The sequence below is a fragment of the Diadema antillarum genome, unplaced genomic scaffold (assembly GCF_040938485.1).
Source record: "Diadema antillarum isolate AM-2024a unplaced genomic scaffold, OU_Dant_1.0 seq00000054_RagTag, whole genome shotgun sequence".
Classification (NCBI taxonomy): domain Eukaryota; kingdom Metazoa; phylum Echinodermata; class Echinoidea; order Diadematoida; family Diadematidae; genus Diadema; species Diadema antillarum.
Genome location: NW_027271162.1, coordinates 510143 through 531833, shown reverse-complemented (window position 1 = coordinate 531833; position 21691 = coordinate 510143). Strand labels below are relative to the sequence as shown.

Below are 21691 nucleotides of genomic sequence, written 5' to 3'. Positions count from 1 at the left end.
TACGTTATTCTGGAATGAAATCAGGTTCGTTATTCCGAAGTTTCGTTTATCTGAAAATGAAAAAAAAAAGGAGGGGGGTGTCGTTATTCCGAAGATTCGTTCATTCGAGAAGCCAACGTACATTGTAATAAGTTTATTAACGGGTACTGAACATTGCATGTTTCGGTATAGCGAAACTTTGTAATAACGAAGTTTGTTTCATTTTCGGATTAACAAACGTTCAAAATAACAAATCTTGTTTCACTTTCGGATTAAAAGCATTGGGAATAGCGAACCTTCGGAATAACGAACCTTATTTCCTTTTCGGATTAACGAACTTTCGGAACAGCGTAGCCTACATCATCGTATTTTTTCTAAGCTCCCTTTCTTATTCTTAGTTTCATTTATAGTGAACTGGGTTTTAAGAAGAACTACGAGCTATACAAGAAAAACGAAGCGACAGAGAACAAAATCTAACTGAGCTCTCAATTTTACCACCAGTTTTCCTCGTGAATGACTTTTAGATTCATTCAACAAATCCCCACTTCTACTTTTATCTGCAAATCGTTTCATGTTTCTGCTTTGAGGTGGCTTGAAATGAAGACGACCGAGAAAAGATAAAGACACATCTTTCAGAGAAACGAAAGAGACTTGGCAGATTTGGGATTTTTATTGAAAAGGTGTATTTTTGTGTCAATTACACCAACATAAATTACATCGATGGGCAAAATCTTTTATTTGAATGATTTATGTTTTTAGGGTTAGATTGAATATTATATAACATACGATTTTCACAAAATTATAACTCGCTGAGCATAGAGTGATAAAATCATATGAAATGGGCAAGTCCCTGTTAATACATGAACGAGTAGTGTAATAACACAACAAAATTTGGGATTTATAGGGTAAATGTAATCTAGTACAAGACAAAACAATAGCACAAGAGAATACTTTCATTGATTAGCAATAATCTTCTATTATCAGACAAGATCATGGACAAATCTTATACTCATTCTCATGTTCGTGTACATTGCCTAATTTTGCTGATCTTTGTAACAGTGCATGAGAGGACACCCGAGTCAATGTTAATGTTAATGTTAATGAATAACACTGTCTTATAGCGCTTAATACTGGATGTTTCTAAGCGCATTAATCCGGGGGAAAAATGTTGAGGTAAGATACATTATGTACACATGATATAACAATTACAGCAGCAGCAACAACAACAACAACAACAACAACAATGAGGATTGAGTAAATAGATAAGTTTTTAGCAACCCTAAAGAGAGATGGGGGGGGGGGTTATACCATAATAGTTAACCAATATTCTTTGGCAGGGACTCCTCTTGACAGTGTGTACAAGGCTATTAGGGTTCACTGCCCTCAATGCCACTTGGCATTTAATGCACACAAAGGGTTAATACAAGGGACTCTTTACTTTGTAACCATAAAATTTAATGTCGGTGATAAAGAATATGGGAAAAATGCGTGAGAAAGAAGGAAGGGGAGATAAAGAATAATTGGAGAAGGGGAAATAGGTAGAGAAAGAAATATAGAGACATATGGTCCTATGTTTCTTTTTATTATACTTAAAATTTGCAAAGTGGCAGCAGCATCAGTTCAGTAATCTTTGCAGAATGATACAATAGTCTGGTAGATACAGTGACATCATTTGAACATCGTCTATTATAGCACAATGAGATACCCAAAAGTCAGCGATGACTTTTTTTTCACACAATTTGCTGATCAATAATCAAATTAGCAATTAGCAAATATTGTGCAATATTTGAACAGAAAATAAAGAATACCTGCACATAATATCAATGTTTGATATTGCTGTATAATAGACCCCAAAATACTGCAAGTCCTTTGGGAAATATCTCAGTGTTACAAAATGAACATCAATCAACAGATGATGGGAGAAAATTCTAGTGCAGCAGGTGTAATTGACAGGATAAAACAGTTACAAATAATGTCAACTAGGTTATTTTTTTTTTTTACCGCAATTTCTTCAACGTTCTCACAGTCACGAGCGCAGCCAGGGTACATAACATTAATCAGTAGAGGGCGCTAATACAGATTATCATGTCAGGACCACTTCACAGAGATTTTATAGGGTTGTAAAAAATCTCTTTGATCAGACGGTAGCTGACGTACTACTAGAGGGGTGGGTCGGTGAGTGGGTGGGGGGGGGGAGGGGTATGATTTCTCACCTTCCTTAATTTTGATTACAGGCTGCTTGATATGGACAAAATGATACATGATTATGTGTAATATATTATGCATACTGATTTGATTTTTTTAGGGTATAATGTGATTTTTTTAATGATGAAGGGGAAATGTTAAATTGAGTAGAACAATAAGGGACTGTTTTCGACAAAATGAGGTGTGTGTGTGTGTTTTTTTTATTGACTTTGTATTCTGTATCGATGATCCTCTGTTGTATAATGTAATCATTTCATGAAGGCATTAATGTTTTGTTTATTGTGAATATATCATATGCCAAGAGGAAAAAATTAAAAATCTATCAAAAAAAAAAAGTATCATTAGCATCTCTGCGAGGGACAAGTCAAGCACGAGCCAGTGGCGGTTCCGGGGGGGGGGGGGGCACCTTGCGCCCGGAGAAAATTACTACATCTTTTAAATGACAATGCACTCGTTACTGTAGCATCAAAGATTATTTGTAATATATTATCAAAATCATATGTTTTCACTATTTGTTCAATTTCATTCCAATATCTATCTATCTATCTATCTATCTATCTATCCATCCATCTATCTATCTATCTATCTATCTATCTTCCTATCTATCTATGTATCTAAATTGTGTATGGTATATCTATTAACGTTTATATGTCTCTGTGTGTGTATGTGTGTGTGTGTATGTAATAGTAAATAATGTAAAATGGAGAATATCACTGGATTGTAGAAAATAATGAGAAATGTAAGAAACATGAACAATATCATTGTGTTGCATTTTACTTAACTCTATATTACTCGATACTTACTTCAGCATGCAATATTTAGGCCTATATGTAAACATAATGGGTATGCTCTGTACATATACGGTTTATTATGTATATCACGCTGTGATAATCATCACCACGTCATCATACCCTATATTCATTCCTGTACAACCATTCCCGGATCGTATATGCGACGGAAAGATAATGCAGCTCTTTAATAAATCCTATACCCCATAATATCGAACTGAGAGTAAGCGTGATTATTTATGGTCGTGGCTGCCATTGTGATTCGAATAGCCTCTTTATGGTTTCGCGTATACAGAAATATGTCAATACTCCGCATTTCGTTTCTTCCGTTTTATGGCGTGCTGTTGTCATGGCAATAGGGCAAACACTTCTGAAAAACACTCGCATTTTTCCCGCGCAAACAATCGCACCAAAATTTCAGTTCATCAGCGTGAAGTAAGGGCAAAAAATCATGGGGCTAATGAATAGGGATATCTTTGTTACCGCTATCGCCATGGTGCTAGGGTCGCTACTTCATTATGAGACGGTGATCTTGCCATGACCCAGTTTGTTGACAGAAATAGTTGAATACTGTTGAAGCCGTTCGCAGGGGGCCGGGGGGGGGGGGCGATATTTCTTCCAACAGTGACTATAATTCTATGGAGGAAACAAGGGAGGCGAGTGGTGCATGAGATTTGTACAACTTATAGACGAATAGATCTTTAAATTGTATATAGATAGGCTTAAGATAGAGCAAACTGACATTTGTGAAATTAAACCTGTTTGATCCGTTCAGTTTGTTTGGCATTGACACTGAATAACAGTGTGCCGGGTTTTGTCGATATGCATCTAGTACAGTTCATTAATTCTTAAATGAAGTGAAATAAATTGAAACGGATCACTGTATAAAATGAACGTTGATATACTGCGGCATAAAAAGAGATATGATGCGATGAAACAAAACTTGAGCACAACAATAACAATTCACATCATTTGCAAATTACCGGAGATACACTCACTATCGTTTGCACAAAAGGTTCTCATTTTAAATCCTGTTTCACATTGAATCGATATCAATTTCCATTGCATTCTGTGAAACAAATTATGCGTAACGCAAGAGCATATACTAATACTTTTGCCTTCTTGTTAGGGAAACACAACTATCGCTTGTTTAGTTTGTAATGATCATAACCACTAATAGCAATTAAACCAGTTTGATAAACAACCCCAGCGGTCATTTCAGAAAACGTTTGCATTTTGTATTCACAAATCACATTCACTAATTTACTATAGTGTTTAAATGTGATCATAACATTGTACGTGTAATTATGCAATAAGTCATGTGATGATTCATGTGATGTATCACAATATGATGTAATGGTAATGGTTTATTTAAAAAATCATTTGCAGCCATTGATATGGCTGAATTGCAGAATTTTGTACATTTTCATTTTACAAAACATACATAATCACGCAATCATTCTTAGATTAACATGTAAACCAAACAATCATTATAAAAAATAACACCTGATGAGCAAAATTTCAAAATTAATCAAATACACTTGTACATACAAATTGGAGAAACTGCTATGGAAAATTAAACATAATCTTCATTTCACAATCATAATATTCGCACACAAACTTATAAACAGAAATATATCAAATATATTATACAAGTAAGCCTGTGTGTAGCAGTTCGATATAATAGTCCCTATACGGACATTGTTATTATTGGTCAATAATAATCTTAAATGACATATATTTCATTTTAATTGGTTAGACGTGTATGACCTTCATTAGTTTGGCTCAAGTAGTGCACGGCCATGCACTTTAAACATGAGTTCTTATGGAATTAATGCTATAGCTATAATAATTATGTTTCTTTGCCATGCAGTGTCTCGTGCGTATAATACACAAAGCTTTCACAAAATTGGAATTCACTTCCCTGCCTAAGAAGTCAGGGTGAGACAAAACTTATAGCTTAATTTGTCGTGTATTTCATCTGTAGTGTGGTGCAATCAAGATATCTCACTTTTCATACAGATAAATAATGTTGTTGGAAAATGTAGTGAGAGGAGAACAAATACAAATCAAAGCTGAACAAACACAATGTCATAAGTATGACAGCCGGTAATCGGGTAGCTATTGTATAGGGCAGTCTAACTCTTTAACTCAGCCATAAACTATCAATAATTATCAGTCGGAAGAAACACTGATTGGCATATAGATACTGGTTAATGACAGTCATGATCAAATATTCATTTTTTAAAAATACATTCGATCTAATTAGCGCGACAAGCCATGACTGCACGAGTTCAATTTCATAGTCTTGTTTGCTGTGATTGTATTACAATGATACACGCGCCTGACAACATTTTTAAACTACCTTTACCGCTTGGTAGTGGTGATATTGTAGGTGGACATATAGGTGAAAAAAAAGCGGGGAAATGATATGAAATCGCAATAAGAGCTTCATAACTTATGAATTAGTTAATGGTAACAATTATAATTCCGGCAGTATATAGCTGTAAAAAAAAAAAAGGAAAAAAGTATTACATAAGTAGTGGAAGTAGATAATAGATACAGCGACTATAATATTCATTTTTTACCAATCTGTTTATCATACCAACCTATTCACACACATAAATAGCATGCACACACACACACACACACACTCACACGCAACACACTCACACACAAACAACCTTACGATATGAACTATAGCATGAATACTCATAATCACTTATCATTAGGTCCAAAGGCATGAGTACTTATGAACGACCACTAAAACATGCGCGCACATCACGTTCATAAGCGCATACATTGTAATTATACACAATGATAATAATGATACACACGTGCAATAATACATTTTCATTGATCTGTAGTGATGAATGGAAGCACAATATATCAAATAAGATATTGCACATAACGCATCTAATTCACCACTCTGCACACTTTCGTAATAGCCTTTCACGTTGCTTCTTCTTTTCGTTTATAAGGCACTGTATAAAATATATAGCACAAGACAAGTTTCAAGGGCAAATTGCGCATTTCTGTGAATGTTTTTTTTTTCCTGAGGCTGCCATCACTATCAAGCACCTGCTTGAAATATAAATAGCAGACTTGAATTTTTCTCTTCTCTCTCAAACTGGAAATAAGTGTACCATTGACTTCTCTCATCAAAATGGTTCTAAGATCATCGCGATCATTACACTGCAAATTCATCATGTGGATAGTTGTTGTGGGGTTTTTTTTTTGTTCAGATAGTATATGTGCCTTTAATTAATGTATAATTTTCATCTAAATGCAGCAATAAAATCAAACTGACACTAAAACTTTTGATCAGAAATATATTTATATATGCGATATTAGATGTAGTATCTACTGGTAATGCGATTATACAGTATGCCCCAAGCACAACTAAAATAATGTCTTTGATACTGTATTCTGTTGATTTGCATATTGTAAGCTGGTACCGACTTTGTACTCACTACTGTTTATATAAAGAGCTATTCTTATATACTGGATAAATTTTGCGTTTCGTTGGGTTTGTTTTTATTTTGATAATGTATACTGTATACAGGGCTGAATTGAAAAGTAGGTCTGCTGCGGATACCAGCAGAATTAGACGAAATGTCCCTGTTGAAGTATGTCGCGAATAAATAAAAAGTACATAAATACAACTCTTCATTTTCATGGTCTTAACTTGACTCTCCTCTTTCCAATTTTAGAGTTCATATAGGGAACTCTTTTAGCGTATTAGGTTGATTATGATATGCACATCCTCTGTTCTTTAAAAATTGATTGTACACTTGCATATCATAATCACAGAAATATTTGTACCTGCAAAATAATTGATAAATGATAACTTTATAGCCTTTAATTCTAACAGCATCGTTGATTATGGAAAAAATAACAAGTTATCAGTCTTTATAGGTCAGTCAGTCAGTGGCAAGCCATTTACAAACTGAAATACCTAGACCCTTTAATTATAAATCATCATTGCATTCACTGGTTTATTGCACACATTTTCGTTGCTTTCCGAGTGTCGGAGATGGGGGAGGAGCGATAATGCGTATCGGACGTGAAGACCCACCAATAAAGTATTTCCCTAGATCGTGACAACAACTCCTCAACAGCGATCGATTACTGTCGTGAATCGTCCTTGACCGTATCCACGTTTCCATTGACAACACGCGACGCCGAAGTAAGCCGGGGAAAGAATAGCCGACCAATCAGACTCCGTGTTTCAACAATCCTTAATTCATTACACGAGACTCCCCACCCCACCCCCAACAAAAATGAACAATTCGTTCATCTTCTTTCTCCCCCCCCCCCCTTCTCTCTCTCTTCTTAACTCCTCTTCTCATTAGAGAAACACCGTCGTTTGTGGACCACTCTCCCGATTTTTGCGTGGCTTGTAGGATCTTATACTTTCCAAGTCGTCCTTTCCCTGCACTCTGCGCGAGCGTGGACTTCAAATTGGATATAGCCATCTCCTATTTTATGTGCTTCTGGAGAATATAGTAATCCCTCGGGAATATAATAAATTGAAAAAAAGAAAAGAAACAAGAGGAAAGCAAAACAAAATCTCTGCAAGTATGGGTGAATGGAAAAACGGCACCTTTGGTTGCTTTGCCAACATCGGAATCTGCGTGATTACATACCTCGCGCCCTGCTACACGGCGGGCAAGAACGCGGAGTCGGTCGGGGAGAGCTGCGTCCTGTACGGCTGCCTGTCAATGCTGGGATGTGTGGGACTCTGGTCTATGACCACGATAAGGGGGAAGACAAGAGAAGCGAAGGGGATTGATGTAAGTTGTCATCTTATTATCATTTTATTTCATTTTCATTTCATCTCCAAACAATACAAAACATCATAGGCCTACCCATAATTACACAATACGATGCAGTAACGAGGAGAAGGTGAAATTAGCAATGATAAGCATCACTTTCTAATGATATCGAATTAATATAAAAAAAAGGAGGAGACGTGCTGAAAAGCCAAGATTGTATATTGCAGCCTCCTAGTGGACAATAAAACTAATAACTGAACAAAACTAATAACACTGAGGAAGCAAGTTGCTGAGATCATTTCAATTTATTTATCTTATTTGTTTATTTGCGCCATTTAAGCTTCACTACAGTGTATTAACTATATATTGATTTGATTTATTTAGGTACGGGGAGGGGAAGATAATTGAAATAGCTAGCAAGAGAGTTAGGCGGCATTTTCCTTTCTTTTGCTTCATCATCTGTCAATATCTTAGTTTTTAGCAAGGACGTACCCATAGAAGAAAGAGGAGGAGGAGTATGGCTGAGCTGTGATTAACTGCGAAAGTACCTTAATATACTTTAGTCAGAAAGAATAAATGCAGAAATCACTTTATATTCAATGTATAACATGAATATTGTATACGCGCAAAATTACCCATCAACCACTGCTAAAGATTGCTTTGCAATAAGGCTGGATGCCTCTTAAAGCTATCAACAAGGTGCCTGTAATCATTTAAAATGAGAGGACTAATCATAATCTATGTTTCCGTGCGTCTTATTATACGTACTTTTGCAGGGAACACTTTATTCCCCCCCCCCCCCAAAAAAAAAGGAATGCTAATTTGACCACGCAATGACGTGAAACGGTCTGAAACGATTGAAACAATTACATACATTATATATACAAATAGGACTTGGCAACACATTTTATGACAGTTATTTTTGCATGAAGGTGGTTCTTTCTTATCGTTATGTTTAGGAGGTTTGAAGAACGTCGTATAATTCATCAGTAAAATCGTATTTGTCTGCATGCATTGGTTGATATCTTACTTTGAAGTCCCGAAACATTGTGTGTAGATTGGTGTGCTCTGTAATAATGGAGCCTGCACACTGAGCTGCCGCTGACCCTCTGTTATGTCGATCCCACATCATTTTCATTCGAATATTTTCTCTCCAGATCTTCTCCCTTGTGTAATCTGTATACATCTTGCTTTTCTATCTTGGGATTGGAAAAAAAATGAACACTACAACGAGGTGAGTAATAAAAAATGTACATGTATATATATACTGTTCGAATGCATAATCATGCCTGTTTCTCAATTTTGTTTTCTGCAGGGGTCCTACACGAATGACCTGCTCCTTATTTGGTTCTGCACGCTCTGTTCGCTAGTCCAGGAACGGTTGGTAAGTCAGCACCAGCACTATTGATCATTTTTAAGAGATGCATTTAATAATTATTTTTTCCAGTCTTTTTCCATAGTGACCTGCTGGACTTAGTGCAGTGAGTGACGAGCAAGCACGCGCGCACACACACAAACACAACACCGATAAACAATATGGCCACATCGATTTGATATCTCAAAATTATGGTTCATTCGGTGGACGGGGACACAATGCCCCGCGTTTAATCTATTTATCTATAGACAATGACAAGAGCATTGACAGCGTATTGATAGAGCGTGAACTTATTATCTTGAATCTAAAATGTGCTCCACAACGATATGGTGTTGCAAAACTTATGTTTTCATCTAATATTTATGTTTATTATTGCTTCACGAAGGGGACTGTATATTGATCAGCCCATCCACTAATCCAAACCTACAAACTCAGAACTAGTATTTCACTTATGTTTCTATAATTAATGACATCAAATAATGAAAAAAATGCATGTATATACCTACATCTGTTTCCATTCCTACCATAAATGTTTTGCTTCAGGAAAATGTGCACTAGCCACTTACATTAAATTGTTCAATTAGACCTCATATACAGCGTCTTAATTATCTTGATATGATTTACATTTATATTTTGATGTCAGTATATAATTTCTTGTTCCTCTCATTTCTTATTCTTGTTTTCAGGAGTGGGAAGGTATATCTGGGGGTCAAGGAATGGCTCGCGAATAACCCACACCACTCCGCCCCAGTCTCTTGCAGGAGGGACCTATACTTCAAAAGTCGTACACCAGCAAAGTACTGTCACAAGTGACTTGAGAAGAAACTACACATCCTATTCAACGCGTAAATACTCAATCTTGAGTGCTAGACGCCATTAAAACAACAACAACAACAACGCAAGAAAAAGAAATAGCACAGAAAACCGCTTTTGAAGTATATAATGGAGATATCGATGGATGTTCATTTTGTCATACTGTACCGTTTTGTACCTGTCTTGAATCTTGCTTCCACTTTTTGAAACAGTTTTCACTTTGCTTGGAATTTGTGACGTCACACTGAATCCATTCATTCACGATACGACTTGCGGGAAACGCCATAAAAAAGTCCCAGGGGAAAGAAAATGCGCGGGAGGAACATTGTTATGTTCTATTGGCTATCAGATATTGATTATCAATACAATTTTTAATGATCGTGTATTGTAAGAAACAACGGCAGCTGAAACGGAGTCGTATTATTAAAAAAAAAAGATAAGGGGATTACACATACGTAACTTTTCTCCTTTTTTTTTTGCAGAATAGATGCGTATAAATCGTGATTTATAATAATTATATCCCACAACTAAGATAAAACTATGTGTTTTGTTTGGCATTGAGAACTGCATGAATTCATTAATAGACAAAATGGCGTAGTTTAGAGGAGGTTTGTAGAAAATATTCGCGTTCTTCTGCCAATGTCTATAGTATGTGATACTAAGTTTGCAGTGAAGTGTGTCGTGTGCTTTGTTATATAGGCTGAAATACTTTCTATTTTTTTGTACTACCTTCTTCTGTCTTGTATATTCTTTACTTTCTTTTGATATTCTATGCCACTGAAGGTAGATTTACTACTTAGTGACTTTTGCATTATATTCAAGATGTATATATACTTGCAACTAAATGAGAGAAAATCCCTCTGTAAGACGAACTAAAATATCAAAATTCAAACAAACTTACATCAACTTTCAACAATAACTATTGAGTAATATTATGCCAGATCAGGCCAAACAGGCAAATCTTTTTGAGGCCTCATGCAAGTGGAGTTATAGTCCAAAGATTTTTTTTCTTCGCAACATCAATTTCTGTAAAAGTTACACTCATGTTACACGTCATGGTGTACCCTCGTCAGCTCTTCGTGTGTCGATATAAAGAAATGAAACACAACAACTCCGTACATAGCAATGGGTTTGTTTTCTTTTGATGTGAAATTCCTTTCTTTGTCTTGCTTCTGGAGTTTCGAGGAAAAGTATATAATAACTATAGGGCTCCATTTCGAACCTAGGGAGTAGTTGCTATGATGACATGCACCTTGTGATGCAATAGTACGTGTATTATCGAGACAAGAATCGCTCGCTTCTTATTATTGGGTGTCGCTATACGAGAAGTTGCTATACTCTGGCAAGAATTTCTATCCTTATATATCTTTCATGAAATGAGACCCTGAGGTGGCAAATCGGAAAAACCCAGCAGTGATTTTTCTTTTCCTTGAAATAATGTATATCCGAAAATCTGAATGTTCGGAAATCATGAACTGCATCGCGGGTTGCTCTTAATTTCTAAATCGGAAACGAATGTCAAATAAGTTGTGTATACGGATGGTGGGTCTTATATATGTAGATTGCTAGTGCTGTCATAGTCAGCGCAGTCATAACACGGATTTTTTTTCCATGTCTAAGTATGATGATGTGATGTGTGAAATCTACCAAAAAAGAAATGAAGACAATTTCCTTGAATAATGAGATCAGAAGGAATCGCCCTTATGATTTCGCTTCAATTGAAATGACGATTCGATTCACTTTCAGAGCTGCATGCATGTTTGTTGTAAGTTTTTATCTGGCGTCTACATTGTACATTTTTATTGAGTATAATTTTGAGGAAGCTTCGAGGCTAAAAAAAAATAAAGATATTAGAAATGATATCCCTTTCACTATATAAGATTCTTTCAGCTTTCTTTAACGATGTTTTCACTTAAAGGGGACCTCCGGATGATTTTCAGACTTTTGCATTTGAGCAACCATAAATTAGTTAATAAGAGTACAGAGTTTCAGTATGTATAGTGATTGGGTTGAGGAATGAGAATGTTTTTAAAATGTATAGTAAATTGCAATGAACAAGGGTAATGACATGGCAGCCTTATCATAAGAATGCATGAGTTGGGGCTCAAGGAAGCAGAACAAAAGAAAATGGCATGCATACATTTTTCACAGGTGTACTTGTTCAGCAAGCAGTATTGTAATAGAATTACACTGCTAAATTTCTGAAATATGTGAGGCTCTGTTGTCATCAACACTGTTCAGTGTAATTTGTTTAAGATTTTTACTTTATTGATTTCTCTGCTCAAGGACCGCAATTAATTCCATGAATCTGTACATGGAGCTGTTGATTTATGTACTTCATGATGTGAAATTATGAAAATCGTCTGGAATGCCCCTTTAAAACCAACAATGGGAATGGAGAGACGGGTTAATATGGTGAATATCCTCAATTTGATCTTACGTCATTCTGTGTACACGAATGTATTGTGTATGTTTTGGAGTGTGCGTATTTCTGTGCGATGGTATAATAAATGTGTTAATGCCCCGAATGTCAAGTAAGATATTTCACAGCCGCACCCATCCCTATACACACATACACACACTCACTCACACGACATCGAAGTTGTATAATGTGAGCATGATTTTAGCATCTCGGATGAAGTTTTAATAGTTGGATGACGACATCACTCACATGTACATCTGCCTGTGGAATGCGAGTACGAGTAATCGTGGTTGTAACATGGACATTTTTATAACTATAATATAATATCGGTAACATCCCTTCGACCCTGTGTATGGCTATAAAGAACGGTTGCTAAGAAACTCGTCCGCAGCATGAATGTGCGCTAACTTCGAGCGTGCAAATAGAAAAAAAAAAGTCATTCAGTGCGTTCATTCAGATACAAATGTCGTGTAAATTTGCTTTTGGAATGTAAGGAGAAGGGTTCTTGCAGCAAACGGACAGTTACTATCGAACCTTTGCTGTTGCTCCGATATCCGTTGCTAGGGAAGCGAAAATCGTCGTTGCAATTGAGCGCGCACATTGCCAACGAGTCAGTGCTCAGCAGCCCGTGGAATACGCTCGATCGTAGTTTGAAGGTCAGCGTGATGGCATTTGTAACTTCATCGACATCTTTTTTTTTTTAACCCAACTCAGAACTGCCTTTCCGGCATGAGCAATTGATCACCATAACACTCTCGTCCTTTTATTAGGTCGGGTTATTGTCATCATACGAGAGATCGATAACTCTTATGAGGATGAAATCGATACTTACAAGCAATATTAAGAGATAATGCGTGCGGCAATATGGACCATTCAGTATAAAATCAGACGTGAGGATTAGGTTTTACCCCCAGGAGTTTGATTGACAGTCCTCTTCAGCTGTTATTTCTTTCCTCTTCTACCATTTATAACTTTTTTCTCTCTTCCTTCTTGTCCTTCTTTCGTCTCTGTCTAGCTGTTAGTCCTCATAATTTAGTTCTCTGTCAAAATGGTGAAATCTTTTACAATAAACGGACAGTTTTCAATAGAAAATGATACCCATGAGAGATTGGGGATCAAACACTCTTTCAAAACGTATGACAACCTGTCGTTCACAGGTGTTTTTTTTTTCTCCAGTAAATGACGTCTTCTAGGTGTATTCTTAAAAAATTGTTATATATATATATATATGTATATACATATATATATATTAATTCTCTTACGCGTATACTAGTGTTAGCACTTTGAGCTCCATTGAAATGGGCAAAATGCTTGCTGTTACATAAATTCACAATGTTTTTTTTTTTTTTTTTTTTTTTTACGTATACGCTCGTATAGATGATATACCTATTTGATTTGTTTCTGTGTGTGTGTGTGTGTGGCGGGGGTGGAGTGGGGCTGAGGGTATGTAGGACCCTATAGTGGAAGCAAAATAATGTACATAGCTCATGTCCTTTTTCGTAAAGTATGTTTATATACTTGTAAAAAAATATCAGATATACTTCATGTGAAAATGGACCGGAGTATACCGGGGTGTTGATAGAGACCATAATTCATATCATCAAAGGTCGACCACCAGCTGTTCGTGTAGCTGAGGCTACTCTCAAAGTTGAGAAGTCGCGATGCGAAATTGTACAATCATAATCTTATTAATACAATGGAAAAACATGCCTCTAACAACCCCCTGTAACGTGTTCTAGATCTGGCGCACATTTATACAATTGTCCCTACATAGTGCACAACAAGCCACTTCGTAATTAGGTCATGTACACAACGGCACAAATGACCTTATTCTTATTTTCTCAGTTGATTGAATATTAAAGCACTCCCTTCACTGGTTTTCAAAGCGACAGATAGCGCGGGCATTATGCTTACCCAACGTAACAATAAGACATTCATCAATCATGTTCAAACAAAGAATGAACTTGCGCAAATACGTCATAATGACTGGAATCAATGGTCCTTCATATATTCCCACTTGGGAAAGCATCCATTTCATTACTTTATATTGAAAGTATTAAGAAGCGTTTTATATTTAGAATCTTATTCAAGCTTTGCTATCAGGTGGATGTAATGGTTGCGCATTGCACGACGAATCTCGGTCTCCCCCCCCCCCCAAAAAAAAAAAAGAAGAAAAAGAGGAAAGCATATTCACGTTTAATGTATATTCTGTACTTTATCTACAACACACTGTATTTAATAAAACAGGCGAAAAATATACAGCTTGGTTTCGAGAGATACAAACATTGATGCTCATTTTCTTCTACTTCTTGTCATAACATTGTCATTGAATAATTGTTTTTCATCTAGTTTACAAAGAAAAAACAAAAGAAAAACAAAAACATGTGATGGAGATGCAATGAGATACGGATATGATTATAGGAAACATTCTTAAACGAAAAGGGTAGAATATTATACCACGGGAAAATTTCGGTATTATATTGATGGTAGGTGCATAGACGCAAGGTGGAGCGCACAGAAAGCATGCTCAATTAACCAACATACAAGATTATTTCATCCACTCGCGGACACTGGTATTAAGTTGTGACAATCCCGTCGCAAAGACGCTTCCTTTCCAATTCCTACAAACTAAATGAACTTAAAACACCCCTAAAAAGCCTCGAAGCAAAATCATAAAGCCTATATAATTATCATGTATATTATAATCATGATAGATTGACAGAGCGATAGTTTCTATTTTCTTTTAAAAGGTAGGTTGGAGGAAAATCAGTGCAAACTAAACAAAAACAACATGAAAACTTATGAGAGAAAACTCAGCAAAGATTTGTCTAGCAGCAACCGTCGTAATCACTCAGACCACGTTGCCAACAACATGTTTTGTAGTGTTTTCTTTTTCTTTTCATTCATTCGTTTGTATTTCTGCAAGCAGTTATACGAAGTCTAACTATACGCTGTATTCGTAAAAGGAAGACATACAAGTATGCACTGGTATGGGAGCACTTGTATTTAAGAGTGCAGATCTCAGCTTTGTTCGATTTGGGTTGTCGATGTCAAAACATTTCGAATCTCTTGTCTGTATTCTCCGACTATAGAAGCACCTGAACAAGTGATCTGGTTCCCATGCCAGCCCCATCAAGGTTAACCTCCTTATCATACTCGACTCGCACTGTAAAATTCAATACAAAAGACGACATTTACAATGAATGCACGGCTTTGAGTGCCTGGACAACGCATACAGATGACTTTGAAGTGCCTTCAACCCCCCCCCCCCCCCCCAACGCATTCATCCACTTTTTTTGTAACTTTCATCTCATTTCTATTAATTGTAATTGTGTGAGTGTGTGTGTGTGTGTGCGTGTGTGTGTGTGTGTGTGTGTGTGTGTGTGTGTGTGTAGTCTAGTCTCTGTATATGTGAATTGGATGATTTGGAAGAAGGATGGGTCTTTTTTTAATACTGATTTCATGCTTTCAAAATGACTTTGGTATCATGATGCGGTAGGCCTATCATTTTCAAAATGATTGTATTTAAATCATTAAATCATTTACTTGTTTTATATACATTCAAGTGAATGTTTACAACTTATTATAATGATTATGCTCAATGAATTCAAATAAAGATTACATTGGGGGAGGGGGTAAGAGGGCGTAGGGTTAACAACGGTGCATGTTCCTCACAGTAGTCAGTTAGATGTTGATAAACAGTACAAACTGACCGGTAGGAGAATAACAGTTTCATTCATATCGCCGTTATCCGGACATGTACACTCTCTGAGCTTTTCTTTAAATCATTCTGTTGTTGCTAACGCCCGATTCAATTCAGAATGACTTAACGGATGTATATACTTCGAAAAGAAAATGTAGAGATATTAATCTTATTCGCGCGGGAGGTGAGAAATTGGATACGAAAATCTGACATCTGTAATGGAATCTATTCATATACCTAAATTCTTCGAATCATTGCGCCATCCTGCATTTCAGAGTATACACAACTCCCGCCGACCTGCGACAGTAAAGGAACACGCATGATCAGAGATAAATCGAGACACTACCATCAATATAGCCTTCAGTGCCTTTCGTGGGAGCACTGGCAAAGTTGGTGATGTTCGTTTATTCCGAAGGTTCGTTAATCCGATTAAATGAAGTAAGGTTCGTGCTTAAATCTGAAAAAAAAAGTGCGTTGGTAACGTAGGCCCTACCTTCAGAATTACGTACATTACTATGTTTTCGGATTAAGGAACCTTTGGAAGAACGAATTTTTTATCATTTAGGGCAGAAACCTTGCAGTTCGGATTTGTTTCATTGAGCTTAACGAACCTTCGGAATAACGAACATTATTGCCCATTTCTTTTTTCGGAATAGTCAAACCTTCGGAATACCGAACCCTCGGAATAACGAACCCTCGGAATAACGAACTGTGACCGACGGAGTGGATATGACTCTGGAACTCTTGAACACGAAGTCATGCGTTCGAATCCTGCCAGGAGCGCTACATCCGTGGTAGAGCACTGTACTTATATCGAATGACTCTGGAGTGCGTATGTGTCCTGCCAATATAGTAGGCCTACGATCGAGGTATACAATGAAATTCGCAATGCCCGAGAAAATGTGGACACACATTCTCAACAGATTCGTTGAGACAATGTAATGGATCCTCATATAAAACTATAGTTTGGAGTTAAGAGTGCTTTGCAAACTTTCAAACGGCACATAATTATATAATACTGACTGGCCTTGGGGAAGATGTCAGAAAATATTGCCCAAACTTAGAGAATAATTATTGCCCGAGTCGAAGACGAGGCAATATTCTTTCAGTGCAGACAATATTTATCTGGTATCTCCCTCGAGGCCAGTCAATATCATAATTATTATCTATCCTCTAGGTAAATTAGGAGAATATGTGAATACGGCTATATAAATCAAGCCACATTTGACTACCTGTAGATCATCACCAACATGTCGAATAATTGCAAAATTGTTCTTCAATGTATATCATTCAACTCCAACTTCCAAGATACATACTTGTACATGTAGGTAGTTGTAACAGGCGAACTTCAAACATCTGAACGTATCTTACACTTTGTTTTTGCTTCTGTTCAAATTTGGAGAGTTGTAATGATAATGACTGATGGTCACTGTGCAGTTATTGAGCACAATTGGACTAGTCATTGTTTGACGCGTAGTGCTGCTGGAAGTGGTCGACCTTGTATGAGTTGATTTATTGGCGTTCTTCTGCGGTGCCTGTGTCCCGCGGATTTGTGAATGTCTCCTCGTTGTGATTTACTGGAATGTTTACTCATAAAGTGAATGGCAAGACCCGGATGTAGGGTGATACCCACTAATATCGCCCGCTGACCTCGACGACCGATCAAAATACCAACTACAATTGCCCCGCAAAACTACCTCATATAGGTAATAATACATGATTCTGGTTCAAGGTCAAGATTAGGAAATATCCGATGTCTTGGTTCTGTCTGTACAGGCTTAGGTGCCTACATATCGACAACTCGCCTGACTGCGTCAATGAGAAACATCTGAAGGGCCTGTTCCTGAGAGGCTACTACATTACGTAGCCACTACCGTCTTACTACCACCATGATACATGTACCTACGGTTTTATCAATTCAGGGTATTTCTTCAGTGTTAGTATTGTTCTTCCTAGGGGCCCTGCAGGGTCCCTAGGAAGAACAGTGTTAACACTGAAGAAGCAAACACACACTTATTATTACCCTAGCATTGTTGGGTCTTAATTCATGGGTCGAGAAGGACATCATGGGTAAAAAGAAAACAAAACAAATAATTAAAAAAAGAAACCAAAAGTCTTGATTGAAATCCACGAATAGGGGGGGGGGGGTCTATAAAAGACGTATTCAACAAGAGTGGCCACCAGTAATTGGGTTTGGCTTCCTATTGAAAGCAAGAACGTTTTCTCTGGTGTCTAATCCTTCATGTGCATTAAAAATCGGATCAGCACGTTAATCCACTTCTCTTTAACAACCACACAAGCTAATGACTGATTGTGAGCTAATGCTCTAAATCCTAAATGATTTGCAGCTCAATTGCAGAGACTTAGGGTGTGGCTGTCTCTCCTTTATCGCCCGGGTGCGAGGTTGCCTTTCAATGCACGGTCAAGCTTGAGTGACAATGACCTTACAAGCAAGGATGCATTCAGTTGTAACTCCCCCAAGGCTATTCATTAGTACGGTATTTGGTTATCCCAGCCACCATGCCCTCGAACTTTGATCTTTGTTCAAAATCAGACGATCTAATCTTGTTCAACAAGATGCATGCCCCCTCTGAGACCAAACCATTTATGATACTGGAAGGATGGGGGGGGGGGGGGGGGGGGGGGGACAGGCTATTATTGTTTCTTGACAGGTTAGTTAATTGACAATAACTTGATCTCTGCCAACTGGCGCGGAAAGCCAGTCATGATAAAGGTGTGCCAGTAGTGCTTATAAGCGCAACTGAAAATTTGATCAAAGTCGGATAAAAATCAGGAAAGTTATGAAATTGAATAGTTTCTCTCATTTTTGCAAAGACAGGTCTAGACCAGTTGATATGACTATGTAAATGAATGAGTTGATGATGTCATCACCTCACAATTTTCCATTGAATGTGTACAAAAAAAAAGTCTGATGACAATTTATTTTCTGCTTAGATGTGTAAAACATAATCTACTGGATGAATAATTTCAAAATAATGATCAAGCAAATACACTAGAATTTGAGACTGGGGCATAATTGCATTAAAAAAAAGAGGGGGGGGGGAGGGACCCACACACTGTAATGTCAAGATTTTGTGTACAAACTATATTGCAAATTGTGAGCTAATGCCATCATCAATTCATTCATTTGTATCTATTCATATTGACCGCTGAAGAAGTGTTTAGTGAAAATTAAAGTGAAACTTCACAATTTCATAGGTTCCTTAAATCATTCTTATCCCATTTTGATCAAATTTTCACTGTTTGCCGATCAAATTGTACTGTTTCTTATCAGACTAACCTTTAACTGGTCTGGAATTCCTCTTTGAAATTAAAGAGCAAGAGAAGATGCTTGGCAAGAATAACACTGCTCAGCGAAGAAGGCATGTGTGGGGTTGCTCTGGAAGGTCATGGCTTTAGTGTTAACCCTATTCTAACTGGGCTATTTGAGACCAAGTTTTTACTGGGGGGGGGGGGGGGGGTCAATTTGACCCCCCCCCCCCCCCCTTCAGATCTTGGCCGCCGATCACGCGATCACCGCGAAAGTTTGCCTGAAGATAGAGCTGGATGTCAACTACAAGATTACATGGTCATACAATAGAAAAAGATTGCCCTTCTATTTTTAATAAATTAATTATGCAAATTTGTGCATGAAATCATATTTTCAACCTTAACTCCATTAAATAGACGGGAGGATTACTAAATTTTTGTGTCAGAATTCCTCAAGACACATCAAATAATTTTCTTGTAAAAAAATAGCACAATTGAAATCAATTTCTTTTGTTTTTTATTGTTTTGTTAATTCCTTATGTATTTTATTGTGTTTTGACCTTTTGTTTTCTATTGTTTTTTGCCAAAATTTGTTGCAGGCACTTTCTCAAGCTTATCTACACTAGAATTGATCAATTTCAATGGTTAAAAGTTGAAATAATCTAATTTATATCAATTTAAACAAAAAACACAATTTGCATTGGATTTGCACACGATATCATGAATTTGAGCTGTTTTTCGGTTGACAAGCATATGCAAAACATTACGTTACTTCAATACGGTGTGGCCGGACGTCGCAAATTTGGTCTCAAAATATGCGGGAGACTTCAATGAAAAAAGTCGTGAAACGACGCGGCAAAATCTGTGCGCGTTGCGAAATCGTGGCGCGAAACGTCGAGGGGGGGGGTCAATTTGACCCCCCCCCCCCCCCCCCCCCCCCCCCCCCCCCCCCCCCCCCCCAGTTAGAATAGGGTTAAAGCATGCAAAGGGTTATAAATGACATGAACAACAACTCCAATCATTAAAATCTGTACAGGCAATCTCATAAACCAGGATGGAAGTAAGACTGACACAGGAAAGTTGTGTTCCAGTATCAACACAATTATCATTTTTAATCATTATCCACACACTAGGGAATATGATAAATATTCAATTCATGGAAAAGCAGTGTTGCAGATTTTGTACCAAACTGAACTCTAACTTCAATGAATATTACTGGCTAATCACACACCTGTAGTCAACATACAGCAGGAAAAGGATTGCAGGATGCCATGATACCAGACACAAACTGACATCATATGTCAACAGAATATCAAGCTTTCTATGAATTTCAGATGAGAATGATCACACATTGAACACCGCCAGGACACATATCAGAACCAAGCCTTATATCATATCTGAACCAATGTATTGCAGAAAAGAAAATTATCCCTTTGGTGGCATAGAGCTTTAATGTTCACTTGAACTCTTGCATGCTAAAGACTTTTACTAAAAATGTTACATACACCATAAAATTGCCACACCAAAAAAAGAAGAAGAAAAAAAAAAGGGACAACAATACAGTGAATACCTCAGTAACTGCACAGTACATGGATTTAAAATGACCCGCACATATTTAAACGCAGATGACACTCTAAAACTTGAATGTTTTGCCCAAAACTGTGGTCTGTGTATGTCACTGCCCTTCCGATACAAATCTTCCCACAATGAACGCCATGTCTTTCAAGCTATAATGCATTCACAATTTTCATTCATTTGGCGAGTCTTAATTTTCTGCAAATCGGGACTTCCTGACAATATCATGAGTGGTAAACTTTGCGATTGTGGAATACAGTGATGAACACAGATAATGTATACAAGGCTGTATGTGCATGTTGAATTCCTGTCAGGATCAGAGCAGATATTTCTGCGCATCGTTAAAATCATGAATGGCACTGGACTCGTGAAATTCTTCAAAATAAAATTTCATGAAATATATTGCATATACAGCATATAATCATATCAAAATCACACTTTTTCTGTTTTTCTTATCATTCTACTGTACCTCACCCTAAAAAAAAATTCCTGTCAAAGTGACAATATCTGATTGCTTAAAATGTATGTAACATTTTAAAAGTAACACTTCTGAGCAAGTGCCATCTTCATATTCTTTTTTTTTTTTAAACTGACATTCACCTCTTGAATGTCAGTTTCACCCACACAAGAAAATGGGCAAATGATGGCGACCCCTTGTTGTTTGTCCCAGGTGACTAGGACCCCATTTACAGCGCGAGGCTCGGCCGCAGCTCGGCCACGGCCGAGCCCGCCTTCATTTCAGTGTAAACGCGCAAAAGGCCAAATGCGGGGCCCAAATTGGCC

General features: G+C 37.2%; 1 protein-coding gene across 1 annotated transcript; it reads left to right on the top strand.

Annotated features, from left to right (window-relative positions):
- The first annotated feature begins 7555 nt into the window (after positions 1 to 7555).
- LOC139725695 (uncharacterized) lies at positions 7556 to 9856 on the top strand. Its single transcript, XM_071636776.1, has 3 exons — positions 7556 to 7768; positions 9066 to 9134; positions 9812 to 9856. Exons 1-3 carry the CDS (start codon positions 7556 to 7558, stop codon positions 9854 to 9856), a joined length of 327 nt encoding a protein of 108 aa, XP_071492877.1.
- Positions 9857 to 21691: the final 11835 nt, after the last annotated feature.